General features: G+C 46.1%; 1 protein-coding gene across 1 annotated transcript in view; it reads right to left on the bottom strand.

The window, feature by feature from the left end:
- Positions 1-2802, bottom strand: part of WWC3 (WWC family member 3) — a 203524-nt gene extending 200722 nt beyond the window's left edge. Inside the window, exon 1 of the mRNA XM_044284567.1 lies at positions 2124-2802. Within this exon, the coding sequence (XP_044140502.1) occupies positions 2124-2347 (224 nt within the window). The 5' untranslated portion in view covers positions 2348-2802. The remainder of the gene's footprint in view (positions 1-2123) is intronic.
- Between the last annotated feature and the right edge of the window lie 14433 nt (positions 2803-17235).

Raw genomic sequence — 17235 nt, 5'->3', positions numbered from 1 at the left:
GACAAGAGAGGAGCTCTTTTATTCATCCACATTTTATCAAATAGGCCCTTTTTTCTAATCCTGGTCAACGTCTTAGGCTCTGTTCACATCTAAGGTGACTTCAGCCCTGGTGATAATTCAATCAATATGACCTCGATTTAAAGCACCACTAACTTTTCACAAAACGTTTGATATGTCATAGAAAAGTATGAAAATTTTTGATCGGAGGGGTCTGAGTGCGGAGCCCCGTCTGATCACTAGAAGGAGGGGAGAGTGTCTGTGGGTCCGTTTCTGTTCCGTCCTCAGCAGAGCGCTGTGTGTGCGCTTCTCTCCCCTCGTTCAAGACATTGGTGGGGTCTCAGCACTCAGACCCCATGATCAAAGCTTTTGATATGTCTCTATGACATATGAAAGGTTTTGTGATAAGTCAGTGGCGCATTAATGACAGCAGAGAGGATTTTCCGCTTTGTGGTGACCATATCATTGTTTCCCACTCACACGGATAACTTTTTCTTATTACTTTCTTACTTGGTCCCTGCTAGATATTGGGGGTCATTTACTAAAGCCCAGTGTTTCTCGTGCCACTCTTAGTAAACATGTCACTGGAGGAAGAACCAATTAATTCATCAAGAGCTTCACGCCTCTTAATACATCTGTCACATCTTCTGCTGTCCATGTGTGAAAAACTGTGATCTACTCCGGCTAGGAGTTCTCTGGCAAAATTCATAGTAAATGTGTCAGACCGCAGTGGCCTGGCCCCTTTCCGCTAAGCTCTGCCTACTTTTTTAAAAAGTGGCAAAAGCAGCGGAAAACAAAACAGTATTTGCAACTTTTTTGTCTTGACAAATGACCCCCATTACTGTTAGACTAATTTCACACTAGCAAGTTTTCCGTCTGGATGTAATCCAATTTGCGAACTGACCTATTCCTGACCCATTCATTTCAATCAGTATATGCACATCAGAGCATCATCTGCACTGATCGTCTTTGCGTTAAGGAAAAATTGCGACATGTTCTATACTGGCATTGGATCCGGATGCCTTCCGTTTTTCACGCTGCGTAAAAAATGGTGCGTAAAAAAATGCAAGACACCCTGATGCAATGTGTTTTTCACAGATAATTCTTAGGAGATACTAAGTGTTCACCTTTTCTGAAAAAATCCGATACAGTCCAGAAAGAAAAAAACGGAAACAACGCAAACGCTGACAAAATCGATTAAGCTTGCAAAACCATCAGAACCTGACCTGTATCGCTCATGTGAAGGAGCCCTTTAAGGTCAAAATATTTACAGACAACCAAGAAAATATTTCCCTTACAAAGTAATATAAAAATTTCCAATGAAGAATAATTCCCATCATTGCATTTGTGATTCTATCAGATGAATACCAGGGTATCTGTTACATAATAGGCTACTTTCACACTGGCGTTTTGGTTTCCGTTTGGGAGATCCGTTCAGGGCTCTCTCCAGCGGTCCAAAACTGATCCGTTTTGCCCTAATGCATTCTGAATGGATAAGGATCCGCTCAGAAGGCATCAGTTTGCCTCCGTTCCGCCTCCATTCCGCTCTGGAGGCGTACATCAAAACGCTACTTGCAGCGTTTTGGTGTCCGCCTGACGATGCAGAGGCGTACAGACAGATCCGAAACCGATAATACAACCGCATGCATCCGTTCAGAACGGATCCGTTTGCATTATCTTTAACATAGCCAAGACGGATCCGTCTTGAACACCATTGAAAGTCAATTGGGGGCGGATCCGTTTTGCATTGTGTCAGTGAAAACGGATCTGGCCCTGTTGATTTACACTGTGTGCCAGGACGGATCCGTTTTCACTGACACAATGCAAAACGCATCCGCCCCCAATTGACTTTCAATGGTGTTCAAGACGGATCCGTTTTGGAAATGTTAAAGATAATACAAACGGTTCCGTTCTGAACGGATGCATGCGGTTGTATAATCAGTGCGGATACGTCTGTGCAGATCCATGACGGATCCGCACCAAACGCGAGTGCGAAAGTAGCCTTAGTCTAGGTTTGCCCCCCTATAAAAGATGGAAGCCAAATAGTAAAAAAGGGTAACACGACAGTGGCCAGGCCTAGCTCAGGAGTGGCAGAATAGCAGCACATTCATTCTGGGGCTAGTTACCTGTCTCTTGGGTCTATCCATGAGGTCTGTCTGGTGTTGTGATCGATATAAAATACCCTGCCATCATAGTCCCTTGCCTCCTCCCAGCCAGCTGGTAAAGGCAGCTCTGAACTCTCCCTCATGCCAGGCAGTGGGCACTGAGCTGGGCATTGCTGCTGTTGATGGTGATGCTGCTGCTGTGACTGCTGTTGCCTTCTCCTCCTGCCACCACTCAGCCAGGGCATTTCAGGAACAGGCAGTCACACAGCAGTCCTCTTCCTCTGCTTGTTAATCTCCCTTTCCTCCTGTCCTGGGACCTCTGTCTTCACGGCTTGCTGTGCTTGAGGCTTACACAGATCTGATCTGAAGATATGCAGAGATCCAAAGTCTCTTTTGTCCCATCTTGAGAGTGATCATCCTAGTCCCAAGCAAAGTACAATAATATAAATACACACAAAAAGCAGCTTTTTTTGGGTCTTCCTCCTTGTTCCTGTCTTCTCCTGAGTGCCAGGGTTAACACTTCTCCTGCTGGGATCCTCAGCTTTGTCTTTGGTTTATCTAGGATTGTGCCAAGCGAGAACTTCCAGATATCTGAGAGGTAGAAGAATTCATTTCTAGTCCGGCCAAGTGGCCAAACTGAGCTCAGAGCTCAGGTTCTTGTTCATCCATGTCTGCTCTCACAGTCGTCTCATTCCTCACAGCCCCAGAGCAGCCACCTCCCCTTGTTTCTGGTTCCCTCCCTCAGCTTCCTGAGCTGTGTTTCCAGTCTCAAAGCTCCAATTTGAGCTAAAGTCATGCAGGCACCATGAAGCACCACCAAGGCAAATCCCACCGCCTGAGCGGCTGCCACTCATGGTTTTAATAAACTGCAATTCAGACCCAGATTCAACAAAAAGTTTATACAACTTCCCAAATGTTAGAAAGATTAATGCCAGGAATCCAAAGGCCCCTCTCATCCGCTCTCCAAGCAGAAGCAGAACATCTTCTAAAGGATGTCAAGTATTTTTGCTTCTCCAAATACTGATAGCTGAGATATTTGTGATTTTTCTTCTCAGGAGACGATACTGGAATTGCTTTTAGTTTTTAACATGTTAAATGAATTGTGGAGGTTATTAGAGTCACCGGGTTATCGAATATACGGCATGTATGTTTGTCACGTGTAGTATGGGCAATATATATTAAAAAAAAATAATGATATTAAGGCTAGGTCTACACGACGACATTTGTCGCGCGACAGATAGGGCTCAACAGTTGTCGCGCGACATTTTGTGGCACTAATGTCGCGCGACAATTTTTATAATGGCAGTCTATGGTGTCGCACTGCAACATACAACATATTGCGACTGCGACGCGACAGTCGCAGAAAAATCCATCTTGAATGGATTTTCTGCGACTGTCGCGTCGCAGTCGCAGCATGTCGCATGTTGCAGTGCGACACCATAGACTGCCATTATAAAAATTGTCGCGCGACATTAGTGCAACAAAATCGGATGTGGACCAAAACTATGGTTGTGCACATGGGGCCTTAGGCCTCCTGCACACAACCGTAGGTGCCCAGTTGCCATATTGCGGACCGCATTTTTGCGGATCCACAATACACAGGCACCGTTCCATGTGCATTCCGCATCACGGATGCGGACCCATTTACTTCAATGGGTCCGCAAATCCAGAGATGCGGAATGGTGCTAAACGGAAGCACAGAACAGAACCCTACGGAAGCACTACGGCAGGCATGTCCAAACATAGCTTACAGCTATTAGGGCATGCTGGGAGTTGTAGTTTTGCAACAGCTGGAGGGCCGCAGTTTGGACATGCCTGCACTACGGAGTGCTTCCATGGGGTTTCGTCCCGCACTTCCGTTCCGCAAAAATATAGAACATGTCCTATCTTTTTGTGAATGGCCAGATCGCGGACCCATTAAAGTGAATGGGTCCGCGATCTGCTGTGGCTGCCCCACGGACGGTGTTCGTGCATTGCGGTCCGCAGCACGGCCATGGGGCGCACATGTTCGTGTGCAGGAGGCCTTAGGCTAGTTTCACACTAGCATTTGTAAAAATCTAGCAGGTTGTTCTGGCAGTCTGAAACTACATGATTGCTGTCCGTGCAGCAGTTTTAGTCCAGCCGGTTCTCGGAATATTAGCAAGCTTGCAGACGGATTTCTACCAGTCCCTATTAAAGTTAATAGGGCCGGACGGCAATCATGACGACAATGCCAGATCCAGAGAGACCTGTTGGATCTCACTAACGCTAGTGTGAAACTAGCCTTAGAGAACAACACCGCGGTGCGGTCATGATGCGTTAATGGTGTGGTTAAGGAACGGTGCGGCCAAACGCATGTGGTTGCTGCATGCATAATCATGTGTTTAGGATGCGCTTTTTCTGTCCGTGATCGTGTATGGACTGTTGTTTGAACTGTTGTGAATCTTCATGGTTCTTTAGCATTCTGATTAACTTCAAACAGTGACACATGGTAAAATATGTTAAACATATACCGCAAGCGTCTACTCAACTGTATACCCCATGCAGTCAGCAGCTTCAAGCAACAGGACGTGTTTTACATATGATCAGCCACACGTAAATCAGGTGCAGTCATCACAACATTGAAAGTGCCAGGTCTGTCCCAGAAACCCATTTCCCATTGACTTCTACTGAGAAATGAGACACTGCGGTTCCTAACTGCATCATGACCGCATTAAGACCGCTCTGTGGCGGATTCTCTGTCGTTCCCTACTCCCCACGGCTTCTCATGAGGGGTTTTTATCCCCTATATGCCAGTTTTCTGGCATTGAAAGTCCCAAACTCCTGGCATCTGACTTTTTAAACACCATTACGCAATCTAGGGCAAGTAGTGTTTCTACACATCCCTCGCCACTTTCCGAAAAGGGAGCATGGCTGGGTGGAGTGTGGGTAGGACCATCAGCCCTATCATGTTTATCATCATTTACACCAGTTTTAAGGCATAAATTATCATTAAAATGTATGCCAGCTAGGAACTGGCGTAGATTTCAGTTTAGGCAGACGGAATGCCGGACGGTGTGCCTAATTTATGACAAGGTGTGCATCCTCTGGTGACTCAAGGGATAAAAAACGCCAGTCTTTGATAAATTCACCCCTTTGTCTCTGATGCTTCAGAGATGATGTCCATAACTACTTCACATGACTGTTGAGGCCATCGTTAGTTAGAAAGTCATCACTGCAAAGGTGAGCACTATTTGTCCGGCCGAATCCCGAGATATTTGCCGGGTAGTGGCCAGATCTCCGCTGGACCCCATTATAGTCATTGGGGCTAGTAGGCATTCCGGTAACATCTGGTAATACCAGAACCAGATAGCTCCAGCAAGTTATTCTGAAACTAGCTTTACAGTGGTTTTGTCTGATGGTGATCGCATTTTTTGTTTCCTGAAGAGAACTTCTCTGTGCATACATCATTTGACAGAGCCTGTTGGAAACTGTTAGATCTGAGGAAACTAGACAAGAAAATGTCTAGAAGATTAATTTGGGGGAACAACTTACAGCTGTCCTTACACAGTAGCTTTCAACCGGAATACAAGAGAGAAGCTGCCATGGTCTTCATCGGTTGAACCTTCACTGTAAATATCACCTTCTTGGAAACAATGACATTTGTATTATATAATTCAGAGCACATCTCTGGCAAATTCTCAGGACAAAACCACGAATCGGAAACTCCATCAAAGAAGCCCTTGGACACTTCGTTTTATTTCATAAGTTAGAATCCAGTACAGTAGATCCCGGGATGTTGACACATTTTGAGCCTCAAGGAAGGTCTTTCAATCAATTATGATTAAGTTAAGAGGCCTTCCTTGAGGCTTGAAATGCGTCAATGTCCCGGGAAGTACTGTACTGGATTTTAAGTTAAGAAATAAAGAAGTGTTTTTAATCACCAAGGGTTTCAATGCTAGAGTTTCCACTTTATGGTATTGGACTTCATATTGCCACTCTCAGGTGTGGGACTCCCGCCTTCTCTTGTGCACAGCCCTAGGATTTATTATGATCAAGCTATGTGTGCGTGACCTGGAACAGTACTGTGTTAACAAATTTTCAGGACGCCTAGTATGTATGCTAAGGGACTCCAGTGATCACTTAACCAGTCTATGTTAAGGGATTTCTACGTACCATAAGGTGACTTGAGAATACCATGTGCATACAATGTAGGGATTAATAAGCCGATGCACCAGAATGCTGGCTCAAATTGCATAAAACACTGACATGTATGGTGCAAAATACTGGTCTACAGTAAGCCAACCAAGAGGTTGTGTAAGTTAGAGAAAAATATCTACCATCAAGATGACCCATAGCCATAGCTCCCAACTTTCAGAAAGATTAAAGAGGGACACTATCAGCAACGAGTGTAGTGTGCCACAGCAAATGTGTTTGGCACTGAGCCATGCCTCTAACTCCACTCCAATATGTATACATGCCTAGTCCTGCCCACCCCTCTTTGTGCCCCCACACAGTAGTTATGCCCACTTAGTGCACCCACACAATAGTTATGCTCCCATAGTGTCCCTACACAGTAGTTATGCTCCCTTAGTGCCCCCACACAATAGTTATGCCCCCTTAGTGCCCCCACACAGTAGTTATGCCCCCTTAGTTTCCCCACGCATTAGTTATGCTCCCTCAGTGCCCCCACCCTTGTAGTTATGCCCCTATAGTGGACTACACAGTAGTTATGCCCCCTTAGTGCCCCCACACAGTAGTGATGCTCCATGGTGCCCACACACAGTAGTAATGCCCCCTTAGTGCCCCCATACAATAGTGATGCTCCATAGTGCCCCCACACAGTAGTGATGCTCCATAGCATCCCCACACAGTAGTGATGCCCTCTTAGTGCCCCCACACAGTAGTGATGCTCCATAGTGCCCCCACACAGTTGTGATGCTCCATAGTGCCCCCAAAGTAGTGATGCTCCATAGTGCCCCCACACAGTAGTCATGCCCCCTTAGTTCCCCCACACAGTAGTTATGCCTCCTTAGTACCTCTACATAGTAGTAATGCCCCTTAGTGCCCCCACACACAGCAGAATGCCCCCTTACTGAAGTGATAACCTGTATTGTTAATACAATTAAAAAAATAACACTCGCCTAGCCTCATTCCTGTGGTTAATGGAGCTCATCCTGCTCTCCTCAGCAGTGCACCTGCTGGGTAAGAGCACCGCACAGGTGAATGGTGGAGCAGGGAGCTGACGGCCCATTGCACTCCATTGTCTCTGTGTCCTCAGGATACAAAGACAGTTGAAAGTGGGACATGACTCAACTGGGACCCCATGACAGCCACCGAAATCTTGGGCTGTCCCATCGGATCCATCATGGTTGAGAGGTACATATGCATATCTATCACACAGAGTGCGCTACTGTGATAAACTGGGCACAACTGTCTGTCTTGTCAAGGTTTATACTGTATGAAGTTCATGCCCATAGAAATAAATGCAAATAATAATTTGTACTATATAGCACTAATAACTTCAAAAACAAACTCCAAAATCTGCAAAAGTGCTAAATATTCCTTGCAGTGGGAACTATGCTATACACAAATCAGTCAAATAGAATCACCTATCAGCTCTCCTGACAGATCTGTTTAGTATATGCTTGCCACATGCGCCACTACGGCCAGCACCTGGCGCAGCAGTGATGTACACCTATTTGTCAGTTCAATGGGTCACGTGACACATGGAAGCACATCAACCCTTTGGTCAGTCATTGACTGGAGTAGCGAACATGACCCCTGTCAAACTGGATGTCGACACACAGGACCACAGAGCAGCAAGGGGCTGCGGGGGCCCAAAGGAGCCAAAATCCAGCAACAGAGAGCAGGTAAGTATGCTTCCCTCCGCAGGTCTGGTGATGTGAGGGTCAGGCCAAAGGGCCCCCAAATGTGGACAACCCTTTCAATGGCGTAGGCTTCTAAAAAGGAAACAGTCACTTCTGTTCTATCTGCAGACAGCATATTATAGAACAGGAAGAGCTGAGCAGATTGATATAGATATTTGTGTGGAGTCCAGAGGGCGATCCTATTGATTGACTGACACCCTTCCCTGTACAAATATACATATTATAATTGCTGTCAATCATTGGGTGTCCCACCCTCTAGACTTCTTAACTTAAATTAAGCAGATATTTAAAAGTATAACTTACTAGTTCTACTTAACCTTTTCCACAAAACTAAATATCATTCTGCTCAGCTCGTCCTGCTCTATAACATGCTATCTCCAGACTGCAGGACAGGTTCCCTTTAGTGGAGCTGACGACACATAAGTCAATTGGCACCAAACATAATTCTAATATATATATTTTTTAAAGATACTAATTGTTGAAAGTGCATACATTTAAACATATCGGCAACAATCAGAATGATTTTCCCATAAAGAATTATTCCACAATCACAGGATGGACCACAGTGGTCATGTGCGGGTGGTCACAATGTTATTACTACAGGACAGCAACAGCATTGGCGCAGCACCAGTGGACTGGTGGTAATACTTGTTTGGTTATTTTCTCACATCCCCTGCTTTCTGCAAGATTTTGAAAGGGGGTTTCTGCAATTACTATGCTTTGTAAAAGGTATGCTCATATAGCTGCTTACCTCATTACTGTACATCTTCCCCATCCCTCTCGAGACCCATTTTCACCATGTAGACAAATCCCTCTGGTTTGTTTCCATCCTGTATGTAGCACTTCCTGTTTCTACATCCAACCAAACCCATGATGCACTTCTCCCTTCTCTGCCACAGCTCCAGCACCGCCTCCTAACAACACACATCTAGTTTCACACCCAGCTAGTTTTATAGACACCACCCTATCACTGCCCCTGCTTGACATGCCCATGGACATAAGGGTACTTTCACACTTGTGTTGTAAGGATCCGTTGCCGGAACTGCCTGCCGGATCCGGAAATCCATATGCAAACGAATATCATTTGTAGACGGATGCGGATGCGCATCCGTCTGACAAATGCATTTAAATTCCGGATCCGTCTCTCCAAAGTCATCTGGAAAAACGGATCCAGTTTTTTTCTTATTTTTGCATTTTTAAAGGTCTGCCCATGCGCAGACTAGGAAACCGGATCTGGTTTTCCGGAACACTTGGTTCCGGATCTGGCATTAATACATTTCAATGGCATTCCAGCATTCTAGCAAGTGTTCCTGCAAGTGGTGCAAGAGTTCAGCTTGGGGCCCCCCTTCCCTCAGTGCTTTGTGGCCAGGGGCAGAAAGCACAAGGCCTTCGTGCTGCCCGAGGCAAAAATTGAAACGGCACCCCCTTGAGGTGTAACTTGACCAGCATGCACTTTCTATAATACTGGTGTCTTCTTATGCACCACAAGGGTCTTTGGGCCCCCTCCGGCTCCTGGGCCTGGAAGCGACTGCTACCTCTGCACCCCCTATAGCTACTCCCCTGATACTATGATTTCATTCAATATGTCCAAACTGTCCAAACGCTGCCAGAGCTCATGAGCTGATCCTATGAGTCCTGCCCACACAGACCGATTGGCAGCTTTCCCTGTATGAATGTGTATATAGCGAACACTATCACTGCATGGGCAGAGAAAGCAGGACAAGATTTCTGTCACGGAAGGTGTACAGGAAACAAGACAATACAAAATGAATATATGACTCACTGGATCCAAAACTAAGGAACAAAAAGGGAGACCCCTGCATAAGACCTGGCACTCTCCCTGACTGCTCAGCCTATGCGAACATCCCAATGGTAGATGATCGCATATCCTCGTACCTCGACTGTATAACACCTGAACACCCTATAATAGTGAGGGGACACGACCACCGGCTCCCTACACTAGACACGGAGGGAGTCAGGGTCACCTGGGATCCAGCAAACAGAAAATGACAAATGAATGTACAACACTTATCTTGTAGAAGACTGGGAAATAGGATCAGCATGCACACACACTCCAGGAAGTTGTATAAACCGCACACTAATGCATTATGGGGAGGAATTTAAAAGGCTGCAATCAGTCCAACTACTCGACAGCTGAGAGAGGCTAACGAGATGAGGAACTGAAAACCAAAACAAAGGAAGCTCAAGGAGGAGGTTCTGAAAGGCATCTGTCAGAGGTTCTCAGATGTCTGGTGGTGACAGTACCCCTCCCTCTACGAGTGGACTCCGGACACTCAGAGCCCACCTTCTCAGGATGGGACCTATGGAAAGCCCTGATGAGACGAGTGGCCTTAATGTCCGTCACTGGGACCCACATCCTCTCCTCAGGACCATAACCCTCCCAATGAACAAGGTACTGGAGAGAACCGCGGACAAGACGAGAATCCACAATCCTAGAGACCTGAAATTCAAGATTACCATCAACCATAATCGGAGGAGGAGGCAAAGGCGAGGGTACAATGGGTTGAACATAAGGTTTTAATAAGGACTTATGAAAAACATTATGGATCTTCCAAGTCTGAGGAAGATCAAGACGGTAGGCAACAGGATTGATGACAGACAGGATTTTGTAAGGCCCAATAAACTTAGGACCCAACTTCCAGGAGGGAACCTTCAATTTGATATTCTTGGTAGACAACCACACCAGATCACTAACATTCAGGTCCGGACCGGGTCTTATCTGCCACACGCTTATATCTCTCACTCATGCTCTTTAGATTATCCTGAATCTTTTGCCAAATAGATGACAAAGACAAGGAGAATCTGTCCTCATCAGGTAAACCAGAAGACCCCTCTTCCAACAATGTCCCAAACTGCGGATGAAACCCATATGCACCAAAAAATGGTGACTTATCAGAGGACTCCTGACGACGGTTATTTAAAGCAAACTCAGCAAGGGACAAAAAAGAACACCAATCCTCCTGATTCTCCGCCACAAAACAGCGCAGATATGTTTCCAGATTCTGATTGACGCGCTCTGTCTGGCCATTCGACTGCGGGTGGAAAGTAGAAGAGAATGACAACCGAACCCCCAAGCGAGAAAATAAAGCCTTCCAGAATCTGGAAACAAACTGCGTGCCCCTATCAGAGACTATGTCTGAAGGAATACCATGCAATTTGACAATGTGATCAATAAATGCCTGCGCCAGTGTCTTAGCATTGGGCAAACCAGGAAAAGGGATGAAATGCACCATTTTGCTAAAACAGTCCACCACCACCAGAATCACAGTCTTCCCCGAGGAACGAGGCAGGTCCGTCATGAAGTCCATGAACAGATGTGTCCAAGGACGGGAAGGAATGGGTAAGGGAAGGAGAGGACCTGATGGCCGTGAATGAGGGACTTTGGCACGAGCGCAAGTCTCGCAGGCTGCCACAAAACCCTCAACCGACTTACGAAGCGCAGGCCACCAGAATCTCCGAGCGATGAGATCCACTGTGGCTCTTGCCCCCGGGTGCCCAGCAAGGACAGTATCGTGGTGTTCCTTAAAAATCTTGTGTCTTAAAGCGAGAGGCACAAACAACCTCCCAGGAGGACAAAGATCAGGAGCCTCTGACTGGGCTACCTGCACCTCTGCCTCTAATTCAGGATAAAGAGCAGAGACCACCACACCTTCAGCCAAAATGGGACCTGGGTCTTCAAAATTCCCACCTCCCGGAAAACAACGTGACAGGGCATCTGCCTTCACATTCTTAACCCCAGGGCGGAACGTGACAACAAAATTAAACCTTGAAAAGAACAAAGACCATCTGGCCTGTCTCGGGTTCAGACGCTTGGCTGACTCCAAGTAGGCCAGATTCTTATGGTCAGTAAACACGGTAATAGGGTGTCTGGCTCCCTCTAGCCAATGGCGCCATTCCTCAAAAGCCAACTTGATGGCCAACAACTCCCTATCTCCCACATCGTAATTTCTCTCTGCGGAGGAGAGTTTCTTCGAGAAAAAGGCACACGGTCGCCATTTGGCAGGAGAGGAACCCTGAGACAAGACCGCACCCACACCCACCTCAGAAGCATCAACCTCAACTATGAAGGGTAGAGAAATATCAGGTTGTACCAAGATGTGAGCGGAAGCAAAACTGTCCTTGATATTAGAAAAGGCCTTACGCGCCTCTACCGACCAGGAAGAAAAATCTACCCCCTTTCTGGTCATATCAGTGAGTGGTTTAACAACAGAGGAATAATTCAAAATAAACTTCCTGTAATAATTGGCAAAGCCCAAAAAATGCATCAGCGCCTTCTGATTCTCAGGAAGCTCCCACTCAAGCACAGCGCGGACCTTCTCGGGGTCCATGCGAAAACCAGAAGCGGAGAGAAGAAACCCCAGAAATTGAATTTCTGGAACCGCAAACACACATTTTTCCAGTTTCGCGTATAATTTATTCTCCCGCAGGATGAGCAAGACCTGACGTAAGTGTTCCTTATGAGTTTTGAAATCAGGAGAAAAAATCAAAATGTCATCCAAATACACTAATACAAATTTTCCCATTAAATGATAAAAAATGCTGTTCACGAAATGCTGAAAAACGGCTGGGGCATTCATCAAACCAAAAGGCATAACCAAATTCTCAAAATGGCCCTCAGGGGTATTGAAGGCCGTCTTCCATTCGTCTCCTTCTCTGACCCTGACCAGGTTGTATGCCCCTCTTAGATCTAATTTGGAAAAGACTTTAGCCCCAACAATCTGGTTAAACAGGTCCGGGATCAGAGGAAGCGGATAAGGGTCACGAATAGTGATACTGTTCAGCTCCCTGAAATCCAGACAAGGTCTTAAAGAACCATCTTTTTTCTTAACAAAGAAAAAACCAGCGGCAACAGGTGACTTTGAGGGTCGTATGTGTCCTTTTCTCAGACTCTCAGAGATATAAGCACGCATAGCGACCCTTTCAGGTTGGGAAAGATTGTATAAACGAGATTTAGGCAGCTTGGCGCCTGGGATGAGATTAATAGGGCAATCGTACTCCCTGTGCGGGGGCAAATCCTGAACTCCCCTCTCAGAGAAGACATCCGAAAATTCAGAGAGAAAAGATGGCACAGTCTTAGTAGAAACCTCAGAAACAGATGTCATGAGGCAATTCTCTCTGCAAAAGTCACTCCAACCATTTATTTGCCTCGCTTGCCAATCAATGGTGGGGTTATGTTTAGTGAGCCAGGGTAGCCCCAACACAAGAGGAGTAGGCAATCCGCTAAGGACGAAACATGACACATCCTCAACATGAGCATCACTCACAATTAAACGGATATTGTGAACTATGCCCTTTAATGATTTCTGAGAAAGTGGAGCGGAATCAATAGCAAAAACAGGAATATCCTTTCCCAAAGTGCATACCTGGAAACCATGAGTTATCGCAAATTGATTATTAATGAGATTGACAGCTGCTCCACTATCTACAAAAATCTCACAAAAAATGTTCTTGCTCTCTAGCGCCACCCTGGCAGGCAGGACAAAACGGGAACTACAAGCAAACGGAAAACCTTCAATTTCCGCCTCAACCCTGCCAATAGTAACAGATGGAACATTTTTAAAAGATTTTTTCCGTTTTGTTTCTTTATTACTCCCAAAAAACTGCCTGAATCTCCTAGAGGGACAAACATTTGCCAAATGATTTATACCTCCACAACAAAAACAAACCTTCCCATGCGGGCTGAATCTTCTATTGTCAGAGGCAATCAACCCCAGCTGCATGGGTTCCTGCTCAGAAGGGGCTGACAGCGACTGAGACCCCTGCGCACAGAATGAGACCGCTGCACTGTCCTGGGATTGAGTATGACAGGAAGGAGTGATCTCTCCTCTCTCTCTAAGACGCCTGTCAATACGAACGGCCTGAAACATAGCAGAGTCCAAGAAGATAGGCCTCTCATGAAAGGCAAATGCATCTTTCAATCCGTCTGAAAGACCATGGCAAAATTGACTTCGGAGTGCAGCATCATTTCAACCAGTATCAACTGCCCATCTCCGAAATTCTGAGCAGTATATCTCTGCAGATTGTTTACCCTGGCATAACAGACGTAGTCTAGACTCAGCCAAAGCAACACGATCCGGATCATCATATATCTGACCCAGGGCTAAAAAGAAATCATCCACTAAACGGAGGGGCCGTGCCCCCACCGGCAGCGAAAAGGCCCACGACTGAGCGTTACCCCTGAGCAGCGATATAATGATCCCCACCCTCCGTTCCTCATCACCAGAGGAATGGGGAAGAAGGCGAAAATGGAGTTTGCAAGCCTCTCTAAAACGCACAAAATTCTCACTACCCCCGGAGAACGTATCCGGGAGCGAGATCTTAGGCTCAGAACAAACTCCATGAACGCAAGCTTAACCGGTCACTTGAAACTGAGAAAGAGTCTTACGGAGATCAGCTACCTCCAATGAAAGACCCTGGAAGCGTTCAGTCAAAAGTGAAACCGGATCCATGCTTGAGACGGTTTTGGCGGTTTATAATGTCACGGAAGGTGTACAGGAAACAAGACAATACAAAATGAATATATGACTCACTGGATCCAAAACTAAGGAACAAAAACGGAGACCCCTGCATAAGACCTGGCACTCTCCCTGACTGTTCAGCCTATGCGAACATCCCAATGGTAGATGATCGCATATCCTCGTACCTCGACTGTATAACACCTGAACACCCTATAATAGTGAGGGGACACGACCACCGGCTCCCTACACTAGACACGGAGGGAGTCAGGGTCACCTGGGATCCAGCAAACAGAAAATGACAAATGAATGTACAACACTTATCTTGTAGAAGACTGGGAAATAGGATCAGCATGCACACACACTCCAGGAAGTTGTATAAACCGCACAGTAATGCATTATGGGGAGGAATTTAAAAGGATGCAATCAGTCCAACTGCATGACAGCTGAGAGAGGCTAACGAGGCTAACGAGATGAGGAACTGAAAACCAAAACAAAGGAAGCTCAAGGAGGAGGTTCTGAAAGGCATCTGTCAGAGCTTCTCAGATGTCTGGTGGTGACAATTTCTCTGTGATGCCTTCATTTGCTAAATGAAAAGATTGAATCTGGGTAGATAATATATGCCATGTCCTGCACCAGGGCTGGCCAACCTGCATATCTCTAGCTGTTGCAAAACGAAACTCCCAGCATGCCTAGTCTGCCTACAGCTGTCAGCCTATAGCCGAACATAGTGGGAGTTGTAGTTTTACAACAGCTGGAGAGCCGCAGCTTGGCCAGCCCTGTCCTATATCCTCACATAAATCTACTTTAACCCCTTCACAAGATTGGACCTTCAGAGATGTTGTGCAATACACAGAGCATACACCAACAGTGTCTGTGATTGGAGACTCAGATCACAGACATTTAACCCCTTAAGGACCCTGCCATTTTCACCTTAAGGTTCAGGTCATTTTTAGTAAATCTGACATGTGTCACTTTATGTGGTGCTAACTTTAAAACGCTTTTACTTATCCAGGCCAATCTGAGATTGTTTTCTCGTCACATATTGTTCTTCAAGACAGTGGTAAAATGGAGTAAAAAAAGAATCATTTTTATTTATAAAAAAATAAATAAAAAATTACCCAAAAAATTTAAAAATTAGCAAATTTCCAAATTTCTATTTCTCCACTTTTATAATAGATAGTCATACCTCCAAAAATAGTTATTACTTTACATTCCGCATATGTATACTTCATACTTTTATTTTTTGGGGATGTTTCACTTTTTTTTAAGCAGATTTTACATTTTATTCTATTTTTTTCTGCAACACATCAAGGGTTAACAGCCAAACAAAACTCAAAATCTATTACCCTTAGGCCGAATGCACACGGCCGTGTTCCGCGGCCGAGAGTGGTCCGTGGTATGCCGGGCTGGATTCCTGTTGCCGCGGAACACGGCCGTGTGCATTCGGCCTTAGGCTACATGCACAAGACCGTTGTTTTGGTCCGCATCCGAGCCTCAGTTTTTGCGGCTCGGATGCGGACCCATTCACTTCAATGGGGCCGCAAAAGATGTGGACAGCACTCAGTGTGCTGTCCGCATCCGTTGCTCTGTTCCGTGGTCCGCATAAAAATTATAACCTGTCCTATTCTTGTCCGCAAAACGGACAAGAATAGGCAGTTATATCAATGGCTGTCCGTGCCGTTCCGCAAATTGTGGAACACACACGGACGCCATCCGTGTTTTGCGGATCCGCAATTTGCGGACCGCAAAACACACAACGGTCGTGTGCATGTAGCCTTAATCTGGAGTTTACAAAAACACCCCATATGTGCTCAAAAATGATGTACGGCTGCACGGCAGGCTTCAGAGTGGAAGGACCACCATATGGCAGTTAGGAGAGAGGATTTAGCTGGAATGGTAATTGGGAGCTATGTCGTCTATAAAGACACCCTGAGGTGGTCCTAGAGTGGAAACCCCCCAAAAATGACCCCATTCCAGAAACTACACCCCTCAAGGAACATTTAATGGTCTGTAGTTAGCACTTTGACCCATCAGACGTTTCCTGTGAAAATAAAAAATGACAATATTTTCCAGAAAAAGTTGCTTTACACCCACATTTTTCAATTTTCGAGTGGTAACAGGACAAAATGCACTGCACATTTTGTTCCCCATTTCTCCCCGAATAGGCCAACACCCCATATGTGCTCAAAAAACAGAAGGCAGAAATACTTAAGAGAAGCATTTCAAAGCACACATTTGTAAAAATGAAAAATTTGTAGCAGACCCCAATTTTTCACTTAAAGGGGTTGTCCAGGTTCAGAGCTGAACCTGGACATACCTCCATTTTCACCCAGGCAGCCCCCCTGACATGAGCATCGGAGCAGTTCATGCTCCGATGCTCTCCTTTGCCCTGCGCTAAATTGCACAGGGCAAAGGCATTTTTCTGAGTTCCGGTGACGTACCGGGGCTCTCTATGGGGCTGACAGGAAGCCCGGTGACGTCACCGGCACTGATGGGCGGGATTTGGCTCTGCCCTAGCCAGTAAAACGGCTTGGGCAGAGCTAAAGCCCGCCCCTCAGAGCCGGTGACGTCACCGAACACACCGCTGGGCAGAAGTTACCGCCCGGCAGTGTGTTATTGAAAACACAAGAGCCTGTGCCCTGCGCGATCTAGCGCAGGGCACGGGAGCGCATCGGAGCATGAGATGCTCCGATGCTAGGCTCAGGGGGGCTGCCGGGGTGAAAATAAGGGTATGTCCGGGTTCAGCTCTGAACCCGGACAACCCCTTTAAATGAGGGGTTAAAGGAGAAATTGCACCCCAGTATA

The sequence above is a fragment of the Bufo gargarizans genome, chromosome 3 (genome assembly GCF_014858855.1).
Source record: "Bufo gargarizans isolate SCDJY-AF-19 chromosome 3, ASM1485885v1, whole genome shotgun sequence".
Lineage (NCBI taxonomy): Eukaryota > Metazoa > Chordata > Amphibia > Anura > Bufonidae > Bufo > Bufo gargarizans.
Note: the sequence above shows the minus strand (reverse complement) of the source record. Positions and strands in the feature narration are given on the sequence as shown.